Genomic DNA, 15,974 nt, shown 5'->3' on the forward strand with positions numbered 1-15,974 from the left:
ATGGGGCTGGGGTTGGCCCACCCAGGAGCCTTAAAGGCCAGGATTTCCTCCGTGTAGGAGAAGGGAGACACCGGCATGGACAGAAGAGGTTGTTACGGCCCGAGGGCCTGACTGCGAGGATCAGTGTGACCCACGTGCGTCTGGCCTCACGTGCGGATGCGTTTCGTCAGACCTCAGCCCACTGACAAGGCCTGACGCCTCAGCACCCACGCTGGCCTTGCAATGCCACCTCTCACTGAGGGGAGGCGAGGCCTCCATGAAAAATGGCTTAGTCCAAGATGAGCCAGGAGTGTCAGACTGGCAGTAGCAGAGATGCCAGGTCCACAGGGCCAAGTTGAGAGGACCCAGCCGTCAACTTGAAGACATGCCGGCTGGCGAGGGGAGGGACGACTGGGGAAGGTAAGGGTAGCAATGGCGGTGGACTGAAGTATGGCACAGATGCGTAAGTCATGGACTGGATAAAAAGCAATAATGAAAAACTGTAAGATGAAAAATTATAAAAATTATAAGAAGAGGCCAGGAGCTGTGGCTCACTCCTGTAATCTCAGTACTTTGAGAGGCTGAGGCAGGAAGATCGCTTGAGTCAGGAGCTTGAGACCAGCCTAAGTGACAGAGACACCTCGTCCATACAAAAAATAAAAGATTAGCCAGATGTGGTGGTACACACCTGTAATTCCAGCTACTTGGGAGGCTGAGGTGGGAGGATTGCCTGAGTCCTGCAGTTGAAGGCTACAGTGGGTTATGCTCACACTCCCACACTGCAGCCTGGGTGATGGAGCAAGACTGTCTCAGAACCACACCAAAACCCACTTACCCGATCACCCTCTCTGACAGGGAACCCACCTCCCTGTTTAGAAAATTGGTCAGCTGGGCTTGGTGGCTCAGCCTGTAATCCCGTGCCTTTGGGAGGCTGAGGTGAATGGATTGCCTGAGCCCGTGGGTTCAAGACCCGCCTGGGCAGCGAGACCTCATCTCTACAACAAATCAAAAAATCAGCCAGGCGTGGTAGCGCATGCCTGTAATTTTGGCTACTCGGAAGGCTGAAGCGGAAGGATCGCCGGAGCCCAGCAGGCGAGGCTGCGGTGGCCAGAAGCGGCCACTGCACTCCGGTCTGGGCGACAGAGTGAGACTACAACTCAAAAAAAAAAAACAAAACTGGTCAATGCACGAGACGTGGGCATTTATCCTGCCTTCCCCAAGCAAAGGGCACCACTGAGCAACCAAGTGACAATCTGTATAAAAGCATTCCAGGCAGGAGTGGGGCTCACACTTAGAATCCCAGGGCTTCAGGAAGCCAAGGTGGGACAACTGCTTGAGGCTAGGAGTTCAAGACCAGCCTGGGCAACACAGTGAGCTCCATCTCTAAAACGGTGATCCAGCAAATGAAGAAGAAGTTAAGGACGGACCCCTCTCTTTGCCACGAGGGAGTGAGCCTGGAACAGCGGGGGCTGCCAACGCAGAGACAGGCCCTTGGGTGTCTTCTGGTGAAGGGAGACCATCTAAAGCGCAGGCTTCCCCCGAAACTCAGGGCTGGATCAGGCCTCTAGATCGAGCCACCAACTTGCAAAAAGGACACAGGACAAAGGAGATGCTGTACACGCTAGAGGGAAGCAGCAAAATGCACCCGAGGTGCCTTGGTGCCTCGTACACGGCGTCCTCAGATGAACGGCGGGGGAAGCACAGGGGCGGAAACGGAGCTTCGAAACAGAAGAAAAAGATTAGCCAGGCATGGTGGTTCACGCCGGTCATCCCAGCACTTGGGGAGGACAAGGTGAGAGGAATGCCTGACCCAGGGGTTCGAGATCAGCCTGGGCAACTTGGCGAGATCTTGTCTCTACAATAAATTAAAAAATAAGCCAGGCGTGGTAGCGTGTGCCTGTAGTTCCGGCTACTTGGAAGGCTGAGGCGGAAGGGTCGCCTGAGCCCGGCAGGTCGAGGCTGCAGTGGCCGGGAGCATACCACTGTACTCTAGCCTGGGCGACAGTGAGACTCTGACTCAAATTAAAAAAAGTAAAATAAATAAATAAACAAACCAGTGAGGCCTAAGCTGTTGTGTTTAGGAACATGTGCTCGGGTAATGAGGCCAGCAGGAGAGGAGTTGACCGCCGTGTGAGCTGGGCAGTGGTCATCCCAAGGAGGGGCCGGTGGGCTGGTGGCCAGGGAGTGGGGCGTGGAGGCCACTCAGCCTACCATCCACTGCCACTGTGGGGTAGCCAAGGGGGTTCCCCTAAGAAAACTCGATGAGTTGGGCATTTTTAAGTGTCGTGTTCTATTATTTTTTTGAGTTGGGGGTCTTGCTCTGTTGTCCAGGCCGGAGTGCAGGAGCAGGATCACGGTTCACTGTGGTCTCAACCTCCTGGACTCAGGTGATCCTCCTGCCTTAGCCTCCAAAGTAGCTGGGACTACAGACATACACTACCATGCCGAGATAATTTTTTATTTTTTGGTAGAGACATGGTCTCGCTATGTTGCCTAGACTGGTCTTGAACCCCTGGGCTCAGGAAATCCTCTCGCCTCCGCCTCCCAAAGAGCTAGGTTGACAGGCGTGAGCCATGGCGCCCAGCCTAAAAACTATTTTTCTTTTTCCTATTAGAAAGCATTATTTATTTATTTATTTTTTTGAGTTGGAGCCTCATTCTGTCACCCAGACTGGAGTGCAGTGGCCACTGAAGCCTCAACCTGCTGGGCTCTGGCGATCCTTCCACCTCAGCCTTCCAAGTAGCTGGAACTACAGGCGCGTGCCACCACGCCCGGCTAATTTTTGATTTATTGTAAAGATGAGGTCTCGCCAAGTTGCCCAGGCGGGTCTCGAACCCGCGGACTCAGGCCATCCACTCACCTCAGCCTCCCAAAGGCACAGGATTACAGGCTGAGCCACCGAGCCTGGCTGAAAGCATTATTTATCAAGAGGACAGAAAAGCTCCCACAGTGGGAGGAGACCCAAGGGGGTTGCCCAACATTATTTTTCAATGTAGATTTTGTTTTGAGTCAGAGTCTCACTATTGCCCAGGCCGGAGTGCAGAGGCATAATTGTGGTTCACTGCAGTCTTGAACTCCTGGGCTCGAGTGATCCTCCTGCCTCAGCCTCCTGAGTTGCTGGAACCACAGGCGCACACCACCACACCTGGCTAATTATTTTTTTTTTTTTTTCAGAAATGAGGTCTCCCTATGCTGCCTAGGCTGGTGTCAAACTCCTGCACTCAAACAGTCTTCTGGGCCTTGGCCTCCCAAGTGCTGGGATGATAGGCATGGGCCACTGTGCTCGGCTCAATTTGGTTCTACATACTGTACTTGTATTTCTTCTCCATAGAAGCGATTTTGACCTGACAACTGAGCACAGGAGAGATTCACGCGGATGGAATTTAATACACGGTGAAAACTTGGTACGTGCTAAGAGCAAGACCCTGAAGAGCGTTGACCCACGGTGCATATGGACACGATGCTCACATGCACAGGACACCGGGAAGGAAGGGGGAGAGGGGACCGGCCCGACTCTGCAAGCAGAGCTGAGCACGGTGGCGGCGGTGGGAAGGAGGTGCCACTTGCCACGGAGACATCTCGCTCAAGTTGTCATGATGCAAAGGCCGTGAAGCGAATTTAAAATGCAGCTGTGATCGGGGAAGAGCCCGCATGACCGCGTCTGAGCAAGTGGGTCCACGCCCCAGGCCGCCTCCACCCCCTCAAAACCCAACCCGGTCAGAGGCTCAGGACCCAGAGCCCCACCCGCTGACCCACCTGGCTCCCCAGCCGGCTGCGGGACCACACCGACCAGCTTGCCATAGTCGTCTCCTCTAGACTGCAGGTCGAAGTAGACGTTGCCTGTGTGCAAAGTGGTTGTGAGCTCAGCACTTCCCAGTCTGGGTGCTGGCCTCCCACCCCTGGCCAGCTCAACACCTGCCAAGTAGTGAGGGCTTAAATACACCACATGGCCCGTGGTCCATCTGTTTGCTTATTTAATTTATTGAGACAAGGTCTCTCTCGGTCGCCCAGGCTGGAGTGCAGTGGTGCAATCATCGCACACTGCAGCCTCGACCTCCTGGGCTCAAGCGATCCTCCTGCCTCAGCCTCCTGAGTAGTGGGACTACAAGTGTGCACCACCACGCCCAGCTTAGCATATGTCTTAACCAGAACCTAAAGCAACAATACTGTACTATAAAAGCATGCATCCGGACACATCATGAACGTGTGGATGTAATGGTGAAACACAAATGTAAATTCCCTGTAAAATGTTGAGATCATGTTTTAAAATCAGGCAAATGGAAGCAAGTGACCCACTGACGTCATTTACTCCCAGGCTCAGTGGCTGACCATGTCCGAGATGCATCTCCCCTCCAAGAGCTCCGCTTACTCAGAAACATCTCTGCACGCTGGGCGGATCCTTGAGGCCGAGGTGGTGGTGCCACGAGGCTGTGAAGTGGCCGTTCTGGCAGCAGAGGTCTGCACCCCCACTGCCCCCGTAGCCACATCTAGCAACACAAGGCTGGCGTCGGGCCTACACATGGGTGCCCCTCGCAACCTGGACACGTCGACCTTCACGTCCTTTTCCTTAGCAGTCGTTAATTCACGTCTGCGCCTCTTTGCTGTCTGGGATGATCAAGCACAGCAGACCCAGAACTGGTGCCACTGTGCGCAGGAACAGGACAGGCCCCTCACACAGGGTCAACTGACAGAGTGACCCGGGTAGCCCTGCCTGGCAGGGGCCTCTGTGACCACCAAGCTGGAGCCAGGTGCTGGGATGAGCCAGCTGGGACAGAGGAGGCACCCGGGCCTGGGAGCTGCTCTCTCCTGGGTCAGAAGGCACACACGGACCTGTAATCTAGCACTCTGGGAGCCTGAGGCAGGAGGACCAGGAGTTCAGACCACCTTCATCAATAGAGCGAGACCCTGTCTCTACAAAAAAAATAGAAAAAGTAGCTGGGCATGGTGGCACGCGCCTGTGATCCCAGCTACTCGGGAAGCTGAGGCAGGAGGATCGCTTGAGCCCAAGATAGAGACTACAGTGAGCTGTGATCGTGCCATGTGCACTCCAGCCTGGGTGATACAGTGAGACCTTCCAAGATTCCTTTGTTTTAGACCCTCTCTCTAAAAAAAGAAAAAAATGAAAACAGTGCTATAAAAAGACTTCAGAAGAGGAACCTACTTCCTTACAGAGGATGCGCTTGCCCGTGGCTTTGTTTATGTTGTCAATTTGCTGGACACATTGTTTTCCACCAATAGTTCAAAGATCAAATTACAGCCAAGCCCTGCGGACTGTCATGAAGTCCAAATGACAGGGGTTTGAGTGAATGTGGGTGTGTTTTGAGTTCAATTGTGTTTCTACTATCATTAAGACTTTACAATAAAACACAGGAGCAAAACACGGCGACCAACAGCACCCACTCCTGGAGCCTGGGAGGACGCACCTCGTGACTGTCACAATGTGTTTCTCAAACAGAAGCCAGGTTGCTGTGGCCTACGTCAATTTACACATGGACCAGGGAGTAATTCCCGTGCCTTCTGGTGTAACTCCAGTTCAATCAGCTGAGTCCTTTAAAGAAAGTTTTTCTCGGAAACAAAATCTAAATATGCCCAATGAGAGTAATGAAACCCACAGGACTCCAAGCACCTGGGCTCCTGGGGACTGCTCCCAGGCAGGACCCTGGAAGGACAGGCTCGTGCATGCCAGGTGCGGACTGTGTCAGAGTGTGGCTTCTCTTAGGTGCTCACGTGCAACTGGGCTGGCACTCTCAGGGTTACTCAGGCAACGGTCTGGGAATTGACAATCTGGAGGGGAACTAGGAATACATCAGTCAGTCCACTAGGGCAGCGTGGAGCTGGCTACCCAGCGGTACTGCAGACACCAACACTGAGAAAGAGAGTCCACGCACAGTGGTGACTGGCAAAGGGGAAGGCACGGCGTCAGGGTCTGCAGGACGGGGACTTGGATTTAGGCAGGAAGACCAGGCCAGGAGGGTGGTGGCTCACGCCAGTCATCCCAGCACTTGGGGAGGCCAAGGTGGAAGAATCACTTGAGCCCAAGAGTTCAAGACCCGCCTGGGCAACAGAGCGAGACCTCGTCTCTAAAAGAAATCAAACAACGAGCCAGGCGTGGTGGCGCATGCCTGTAGTACCAGCTACCCAGGAGACTTAGAAGGGAGGATTGCCTGGGCCCCGGGGGCTGAGGCTGCAGTGAGCTGTGATCGTGCCACTGCACTCCAGCCTGGGCACGATCAGACAGAGTGGGGGAAAGGAGGAGACTGGGAAGGGGAAGGCGTGGCTGAACTCAACAGAAGTAGCGAAACGCCAGGACCAGGCCACGCCTGCTCCCAGACGGCTGGCCGTGGAGGGGGCGTGGCCACGAGGACACCCGGGCCACCTGAGCACATGTCACGGGAGGACGCGGGCACCAGTCAGGACCGTGAGGCCCGCTGTCGTGGCGTGTCGGGGGCCAGAGTGGCAGAACACCCGAGGCTCCTGCTGGGCCCACGGCAGATGAGGCCACCCAAAAGGGCCCCAGCCGACTTGCAGCAAGAGAGGTGAGTCTCCGCAGCCACTGTGTTTGCAGCCCACATTCTGTTATGCACATTTTTTTTTCTCACTCTTCTTGCCCAGGCTGGAGTGCAGTGGTACAACTGCAGCTCACCACAGCTTCGAACGCCTGGTCTCAAGAAACCCTCCTGCCTCAGCCTCTCAAGCAAGGTGGTGCTACAGAGGTATACCACCACACCCAGCTAATTTTCCGATTTTTTTCTTTAAAGAAATGTGGTCTCACCACATTGCCCACGCTGGTCTTGAACTCCTGGGCTCAACCGATCCTCCCGCCTTGGCCTCCCAAAGTGCCAGCATGACAGGCACGAGCCACCGGGTCGGTCCTGGCATGCACATTTCTAAGCAAAGCTGAAGGCACACTAGGATGGACGCCTGGACACCTGCCCCCGGCTCCCACGACCGTGACTGAGTCCAGCGCTTCAGATGTTCACCTCTTCCTGCGACTGGCAAATATTTTGAGGAAGATCTGATTCAGCCAGCTCTCAGAGACAAAATTACGTGAGAAACCCCGCAAGTCTCACCGCAGGAGTCACACGGAGGCCACAGTGGCGCTCCCACAAGTTCCCGCACTCATGAACGAGAGCCTGGGTCTCTGGAGCCATCAGCGCTGCCCAGCGACCACCCCAGTGCTGCAGCCCTACCTTTGGCCGTTGAGTAGGCATGTCCGTGGGCCATGATGCCTTCCACAAAGGAGATGATCTGCGGAATGTTCTCGGTCACCCTCAGGGACGCCGTGGGCGGGAGGACCTTGAAGAGGTGGGGCTGGGGCTAAGCTGTCTGTGTGCAGACGTGCCGGGCGGCCAGCCTCCCTCCCGCTGGCATGAGGCCACAGCCTTACCTTCAAGGCAGCCATGTCTTGCTTAAAGTCTTCCTCGTAAAGACTGGCCAGAGATGCAGGTGAGATGTTCATCTGTGAAGGACGAGGTACACGTGTTAAAAGAGTCTGGAACATTCACTACAGAACCACAGACTGGCTGAGCGCAGCAGCTCATGCCTGCAACCTCAGCACTTTGGGAGGTCAAGGTGGGAAGAATGCTTGAGGACAGGAGTTAGAGCCCATCACGGGCAACACAGTGAGACCCATTTCTACAAAAAAAATTAGCCAGGCATGGGGGTGTGTGTCTGTAGTCCCAGCTACTTGGAAGGCTGAGGCAGACGGATTGCCTGAGCCCAGCAGGTCAAGGCTGCGGTGGCTGGGAACAGCATGCCACTGCCCTCCAGCGTGGGTGACAATGAGACTCCGAATGGAAGAAAAAACAAAAAAAGCTGAAGGGGCATCTCTGCAGAAGTGTTTGGGAAGTAACTGATACTGAAACCGAGATTGTAACAAGGTGTGATGCCCTGGCGGCTCTCTGGGACTGCCATCAAGGCAGTCCCCGTGATGCTGAATGAGGGCGCGTGCCAGGGTCACGTCTGCAGTCTCCACCCCTGCCACGGAGAGCCGACATGACGCTGGCTCCACGCGTGTTGCTGCATCAAGGCACGTGGCAGGCACGCGGCACTGGGACGCGCCCGCCTGCCAAGCCCCACGGCTGCGGCCCGCACAGCGCCCGCTCCGTGCACCTGCCTGCCCTGTCCACCTGCAGCCCTGAAACAGGCCTCCCACTCACAGCTGAAAGAACCTCCACTCCGGGGTGTCAGAAACCTGCTCAAGTGAAAGGTGACACCGGCCTGGTCCCAGCCCTGTGACCCGAGGGGACTCGAGGCTGGTGCTCCTCCCACCCAGGGCTCTGAAACGGCTCAATCATCCCAGAGACCCTGGCCTGTAGAGACTCGCTGGAGAAAGCAAGCTGGGGAAGCTGGCGTTGCGTCCCAGGGGTCTTTTCAGCGCTGCGGTCTTGGGCAAATCAGTAATCTAAACCTCTCCGTGGGCACAGTGGCTCACGCCTGTCACCTCTGTGCTCAGGGAGGAGGAATGCTTGAGTCCAGGGGTTCAAGACCAGTCTGGGCAACAGGGCGAGACTGCTTCTCTACAATAAACCAAAAAATTATCTGGGCATGATGGTTCTAGCCTGTAGTCCCAGCTATTCGGGAAGTTGAGGCAGAAGGACCGCCTGAGCCCAGGAGTTTGAGGCTGTAGTGAGCCAGGATTGTGCCACTGCACTCCAGCCTGGGCGACACAGTGAGACCTCATTTCTAAAATTAAAAAATAAAATAAATAAGAGATAAAAACACTTAAAAATAGTAAACGCTAAACCTCTTGGCCCTTGATTTATTTGCAACGTGGAGACAATCCCATCCGAGACTGCAATGGAGATTCCATGTAGGGACAGGTGAGGTAACATTGTAAAAGAAAACGCAATGTTGTTTTCACTAATAAAGGGATAAAACTCGCAGGACCCGGCACCTGGCTGGCACTCCCCCACACATCAGGCTTCTTCCCGCAACACAGCCCTGTGGCCCACAGACCTTCTAAACCTCGAAGCAGTTACTCTCCATCTATCCACAGGGCAAAGGCCACACAGAAAGCCTGGAAACCATCTTCTGCTGCCCAGGAACTGCCGATACCATGCAGGCCAGACCCACAGGTCAGTTGGCTGCTTCATCCATCTCTGCTGATGCATGGGTCACTCATTCCCAGGGGAAATTCAGGTGGCAGAAGCAGCGCCCAGACTCAGCTTTCAGCCCAGAAGGAAACGCCGTGAGTAGCAGGAATGCCCGTCCATGTCTTGGCGTCCTTTTCTCAGAAGCCCAAGGGCAGCCCCCTCCACACTCCTTCCTTCCCTGGCAACTCGGCCGCCAGGAGCCGGGAGACCTGGCCGGGCCAGACGCCGAGTGGCCTCACTTGGTTGAGGCTGCCTCCACTCTCCTGTCGACAGCTGCCCAGCGGGTCTGGCCAGGTACATGTGCCAGCTGTGCACGCCTCCCCTCGCATGGGCCCACGAACTTCTCTGAGCCATGCCCTAGGGAGGTGGTGGCCAGGCAGAGCAGGTGCACGGGGACCCGCTGGCAATGCCAGGCTGCCTTCTACGGGAGCGGTGCCCATCTGCACCGGCTAGCAGGCCCTGAGGTGTCTCTGCCCTCAGCTGGCAAACCTTCAGATGTGCCAGTGTCATCGCTGGCCAACGCTTTTCTGACATGATTTTGTTTTTACCTTTCTTTTTTTAAATTTTTTTTGAATTGGGTCTTACTCTGTTGCCCAGGCTAGAGCGTGGTGGTACAATCAAAACTCACTGCAGCCTTGACCTCCTGGGCTCAGACGATCCTCCTGCCTCAGCCTCCTGAGTAGATAGGACTACAGGTGAGTGTCACCACACCTGGTTAATTTTTTGTAGAAACGGGGTCTCAATATGTTGCCTAGGCTGGTCTTGAACTCCTGGGCTCAAGCAATCCTCCTGCCTCGAATTCCCAAAGTGCTGGGATGACAAGCGTGAGCCAACACACCTGGCCTCTCCTAAGTTTGAACATTTTCTCAGGTGTTCAGCAATCATGTGCATTAAATGATCTATCATTACTCACACTCCTTTTGAGTGGGGGGCTCTTTCTTATCAACTTGTAGGAAGAATTTTTATGTTAAAGAAATCAACCTTTTTTTTTTGAGTTGGCATCTCATTCTGTCGCCCAGACTGGAGAGCAGTGGCACACTCCTGGCCACCACAGCTCAACCTGCTGGGCTCAGGTGATCCTTCCACCTCAGCCTTCCAAGTAGCTGGAACTACAGACGCACGCCACCACGCCTGGCTAGTTTTTGTGATTTATCGCAGAGACGAGGTCTCACCAAGTTGCCCAGGCTGAACCCGCAGGCTCAGGCCATCCACTCACCTCGGCCTCCCAAAGGGCTGGGATTACAGGCTGAGCCACCGAGCCCGGCTTGAAATCAACCTTTTATCTCTGATGTGATTCAATTTTTTCCACAGTTTTCCAATTTGAGTATTTTGTTGCACATGAAATCTTTCATTTTCATATTCGGCAACCTTTTATGTTTCCGAATCTTTTCCCGTAAGTGGCTTCTGGGTTTGGAAACAAACTGAGAAGAGCTTTCCCCAATATGAGGCTATAAAAAGTGCCCCGAGGTTTCTTCCAGTGATTGTGGTTTCATTTCTTTTATCTTATACCTTCGATCTGCCTCAAGTTTGGATGGAAGGCACAGATCCAACTTTGGTTTATTTTTTCCTCCAGATGGCCCCCCACCTGTCAGCGCTCTTTACTGAATAATCCGTCGTTTTCCCCCGCTGGTTTGAAATGCCGTCTTCTATCATAAAACAACTCCACTCCTGTTAACTATTGGGTCTATTTCTGGGCTTTCTCAGGTGGTCCACTATCTGTTTATTCATGCTGTCAGCAACGCTTAGTTTCTACAGCCTTCAGAGCGGCAGACCAGTGGATGCTCAGGGCCGGGGAGGCCGGGGGTGGCAGGGAAGGATGAGGGGGTGAAAGCACACTTTAGGAGGGACGAATCCGGCCGGGCGTGGAGGCTTACACCTCTCGTCCCAGCACTTTGGGAGGCTGAGGTAGGTGATCACTTGAACCCTGGAGCTCGGGACCAGCCTGGGCAACAGAGTGAGACCCGGCCTCTACAAAAAATCAGCCGGTGTGGTGCGCCCGCAGTCCCAGCTACTTGGGAGGCTGAGGCGAGAGGACTGCTTGAGCCCTGGAGTTCCAGACCAGCCTGGGCAACAGAATGAGACCCTGAGTGATGATACACAGTGACACCGTGCAGAACAAGAGTGCAGGACAAACATGTTCCATGGCTTGAAACATGTCGCAGCCCTCGGGCGGCCTCCATGGTGCCGCTGCACGGACCGGTCCTGCTCCTGCTGGTCCACGTGAACTTTAGAACCGGCTGGGTGCGTGGCTCACGCCCGGTGAATACTGGAGTGCCCAGTGGGCCTCTGGTCTCCACTGTGCTTTTGGGTGAGGACACTTAGGCATGTCCTTCCCTGTCGTGCACCAAGGGACAGTGGTCATGTGTACCCGGGGAGTCTATGTGGGAAGAGAAGCCAGAGCAGCCTGGAGGACTCAGGGGTCGACACAGGGCTGGCACAGTGGCTCGTGCCGGTGACTCCAACACTTTGGGAGGCCAAGGTGGGAGGACCGTTTGAGCCCAGGAGTTTGAGACAGCCAGGCTAACATAGTAAGACCCATCTCTATTTTTAAAAAAATTCAAAGTATAAGAACAAAACGAATGAGCGTGTCTAGTTCTGGAGGGAACAATCACACAGAGGCCTAGACACGTGTACACTCTCGACAGCTCGTCAGGGAGAGGGCCCCTGCACCACAAGGCGCCCGTCTCTGCGGGGCCCCCCTGGCCGGAGAGCCCAACCTGGAGGACATCCTGGGATGTCCGCCCGACGTCACAAGGATGACGAGCTTTAGGTGGAACACAGTCTCTTGCAGCTGGTGTTGAGAGGAAAACCGTACTCCACAAGTCAGATTGTTACATTTCTGTTTTCCTTTTTGAGCCGGGATCTCACTCTGTTGCCCAGGTTGGAGTACAGTGACATGCTCCCGGCCACCGCAGCCTCGACCTGCTGGGCTCCAGCGATCCTTCCACCTCAGCCCTCCAAGTAGCTGGAACTACAGGCGCACACTACCACACCTGGCTCATTTTTGATTTATTGTAGAGATGAGGTCTCGCCAAGTAGCCCGGGTGGGTCTTGAACCTGCGGGCTCAGGCAATCCACTCGCCTCGGCCTCCCAAGGCGAAGACATGATACAATGGCTCTCCATGTCCTCAGGTTTTGTGTCTGTGGATCCAGCCAACCTCAGGTAGGAAGTATTACAACACAGAAGTCTGAGTATGGTGGCTCGTCCCTGTAATCTCAGCAGTCTTCCCAGTAGCTAGGACTACAGGCTTGTGCCCACACCTGGCTAAATCAAAATTTGTGGAAGGCTGAAGTGGGAGGACTGCTAGAGCCTAGGAGTTTGAGACCAACTTGGCAGTATCACGAGACCTTGTTTCTATAGAAAAATTAAAAAATTAGCTGGGCGTGGTGACATGTACTCATAGTCTCAGCTACTTGGGAGACTGAAGCAGAAGGATCGCCTGATCCCAGGAGGCTGCAGTGAACCGTGATCATGCCGCTGCATTCCAGTCAGGCAACAGAGTGAGACTCCAACTCAAAAATGAATAAATAAAGAAAGCAATAAGTAAATAATAAAGATACAAAACTTAAAAAAAATGCAGTGCAGCAAGTGCTTACAGGGCATTTACACGGGACTAGGTATTCCAGGTATCCCAGAGATGACCGAGTGTGTGGAAGGGTGTGCACGTGAAATGCAGGTCCTCGCCACTTCCTATCAGGGACGATAGCGTCCCATGCTGGTGAGGGGGAGGGCTCCAGAATGACCCCAGGGGATACGGAGGGAAAATGCACACATAGCGGAAGGAGTCCCAGCTCTTTGGGAGGCTAAGGTGGGAGGATCGTTTGAGGTCAGGAGTTTGAGACCAGGCTGGGCAAGATAGTGAGACCTTGTCTCTACAAAAAATGATAAAAAATTAGCCAGGCATGTGGTAAGCACTTGTAGTCCCAGTCATTCAGGAGGCTGTGGTGGGAGGATCTCTTAACCCCAGGAATTTGAAGCTGCCGTGGGCTAGGCTTGCAACACTCCAGTCTGGGACACAGAGCAAGACCTTGTCTCCTCAACAAAAAGCAACGGGAAGAGACCGAGGAGACATACAGGAGTCTGGAAGGGGTCCAGGAACAGGGAGAAACAGAGGCCCAAGGAGGGCGACACCTGGAGGAGCCGCAGATGCATAGCCAGCCTCAGTGTCAGCACCCTCGCCCGATTCCTGACTCCCTGAGGTCAGAGGGGAGGTCGCACCCTGGGCTCCACCCAGCTCCAGGAAGGCCTCTAGGACTTTTTTTTGTAAATCTGAAATCACTTCAAAAATTTTAAAGCTCTTGAATAACGTGTGATTTTTAAAAAGCACAATTAGGTCTGCTCTGCTGAGCACACAAGGCTGTTCTGAGACTCATAGGTAACAGACACCTTTTAAACTGTCCAGGAATGCAGACACAAAAGGCATCATTAGCACAAATAGGAATACGTCCAATGTCAAGATCAGTGGGGGCTGGGTGTGGTGGCTTGCGCCTGTAATCCCATCACTTTGGGAGGTCAAGGTGGGAGGATTGCTTGAGGCCAGGAGTTCAAGAACAGCCTGGGCAACTATTGAGACCTTGACTCTACCCCGCCCCCCCCAAAAAGCCGAACCTGGTGATGCGCACCTACAGCCCCAGCTACTAGGGAGGCTGAGGTGGAAGGGCTGTCTAAGTTCAGGAGGTGGAGGCTGTGGTGAGCTGCGATGGTGCCGCTGCACTCCAGCCTGGGTGACTGAGACAATGACTTAAAAAAAAAAAAAATCAGGCCGGGCTCGGTGGCTCAGCCTGTAATTCCAGCGCTTTGGGAGGCCGAGGTGAGCGGATTGCCTGAGCCCGTGGGTTCGAGACCTGCCCAGGCAACTTGGCGAGACCTCATCTCTACAATAAATCAAAAAATGAGCCGGGCGTGGTAGCACGCACCTGTAGTTCCAGCTCCTTGGAAGGCTGAGGCGGAAGGATCGCCGGAGCCTAGCAGGCGAGGCTGCGGTGGCCGGGAGCAGCCACTGCACTCCAGTCTGAGTGACAGAGTGAGACTCCCACTCAAAAGGAAAAAAAAAATCTGTGAGTCTGATGTCTTAAGTAAACAGAGAGAAAGTTATTTCCCCTGGAGGCTGAGGGGGCAGGACAGGGATTGCTGATTAGAGCCAGGAAAACACCATGGGTGGCACGCTTATGGCCACCGCAGCCTTGACCTGCTGGACTCAGGAGATCCTTCCACCTCGGCCTTCCAAATAGCTGGAATTACAGGCACACACCACCACACCCGGCTAATTTTTTTTTTGACTTATTGTAAAGAGGAGGTCTCACCAAGTTGCCCAGGATGGTCTCACACCCGTGAGCTTGGGCAATGCTCTCACCTCAGCCTCCCAAAGTGCTGGGATTATAGGCACAAGCCACCGTGCCCAGCCTCACTGTCTTCAACCACACTCCTTGGGCCATGTGTGGGCAAGACATGCGAACCACTTGTAAAATACCAAGAACAACAACTGTTAGGTGGGGTCAGAACACTCATCAGTGAGGTTGTCTGTAAGTGTAGATTGCACGCTCACCTCACTGGCTCTCTTGATTATTTTATCATCCACGTCTGTGACGCCCATCACCATGACAACGTTGCATCCAAAGACCTTGGTCAGGATCCTCCGAATGATATCAAATCTAACATAAGTGCTGAAAGAAAAAAAGGATGTTAGGATGCCTTCATACACAGTCACCACTGTCATCTCATTAAAAATGCATCCCACGTACCAATCTGCTCCGTGACCTCCCTGTCACGCAACTGGCAGTTCAAGCAGTTGAAGCCGTGCAAGGAAAAGCCTTTTCACTCACTGGTCACGGTCACCCGGCCCACAGGCCCTCGTGGGAAACTGACAACGGCGTGGCACCAACTTCAGGACACACTATTAGCATTTTTATTGCAGAGCTGTTACTTGTGTGAGCTGGCGTCTGTTTAATTGTACAAAATTCACATGTGCTACTTCAGTAGTTAACATACTGAGCGCTTTTGCCATTTGTATTCATTTTCTAGAGTAATTCTAACTTTTCACTAAGACGAAGCAAGACAGAAGCAAATAACAAGTCAAGACAAGCATGACCCCACAATGCTGCCGAGGACGTTCCTGGAGTGCCCGCCGCTGCAGAAGGGTCAGCGCTGCTGAACTTGATACCAAGACCCACTCATGTCCATCCATGTTGCCACAGCCCCTAGAGAAGGGCATGGCAAGGGTCTGAGCACTTTACTGAGAGTCCCCTTATCTTCTGTGTACTCCCAGTAAGTAGCTTCAGGGAATCCTTGTCTTCCCTGCAGTCGGCGCCCAAGGACGGAAATCCCTGCTTACACCCTTTCTCAACAGTCCTGGGTTTGAACAACATGGTGTCACCTCGTCGTCGGAAGCCCTGTGACCTGCACAGCTTTCGCAGTGCGTGATGTCTCAGGCCTTGTAAGCTTCCTTTACTCTAAATGTCACGACCTCGAAGTAGAATGCAGCTGTAACTGACGCTCCGTACCATACTCTGCTGGCCACGTGGCTGATGTCTAGGTACCCACAACTCTGGGCTATAAAAGTGGACTGCGAGGCCTGAGGGGGCAGAGCCATTGTAGAAAGACCTCGAGTTCGGCTCTGCTCCCTGGGTTCAAACTCAAATACGAACTTCACTCTACCAGTTCCCTGCCTGCCCCTTGATTTCTCGGTATCAAGGGTGAGCAGCCAAGCGTTCCTTGGAGCATAACATATTCACATACCACATGGGGCGACGCAGACTTCTACCACTAAAAGTGTTCAGATGGCAAGAATCAGGTGTCCTTTAAAAGCGGCCTTACAACTCAAGGTCAGTCAATGTCATGCTCATCCGTCACCCATGTGACCTCTCTAAATGTGAGTTCATGAAATCATTTTCCCTGGGTGG

General features: G+C 53.8%; 1 protein-coding gene across 1 annotated transcript in view; it reads right to left on the bottom strand.

Annotated features, from left to right (window-relative positions):
- The window catches only part of CARS2 (cysteinyl-tRNA synthetase 2, mitochondrial (putative)), a 32,892-nt gene extending 18,161 nt beyond the window's left edge, over positions 1 to 14,731 (bottom strand). The window contains exons 1-4 of the mRNA XM_021709028.1: positions 14,621 to 14,731; positions 7,367 to 7,438; positions 7,170 to 7,275; positions 3,736 to 3,819 (exon numbers count right to left, since the gene is read on the bottom strand). Coding sequence (XP_021564703.1) covers positions 3,736 to 3,819; positions 7,170 to 7,275; positions 7,367 to 7,438; positions 14,621 to 14,674 — 316 coding nt within the window. The 5' untranslated portion in view covers positions 14,675 to 14,731. The remainder of the gene's footprint in view (positions 1 to 3,735; positions 3,820 to 7,169; positions 7,276 to 7,366; positions 7,439 to 14,620) is intronic.
- Between the last annotated feature and the right edge of the window lie 1,243 nt (positions 14,732 to 15,974).

The sequence above is a fragment of the Carlito syrichta genome, unplaced genomic scaffold (assembly GCF_000164805.1).
Source record: "Carlito syrichta isolate Samal-C Ts95f unplaced genomic scaffold, Tarsius_syrichta-2.0.1 Scaffold154289, whole genome shotgun sequence".
NCBI classification, from domain to species: Eukaryota; Metazoa; Chordata; class Mammalia; order Primates; family Tarsiidae; genus Carlito; species Carlito syrichta.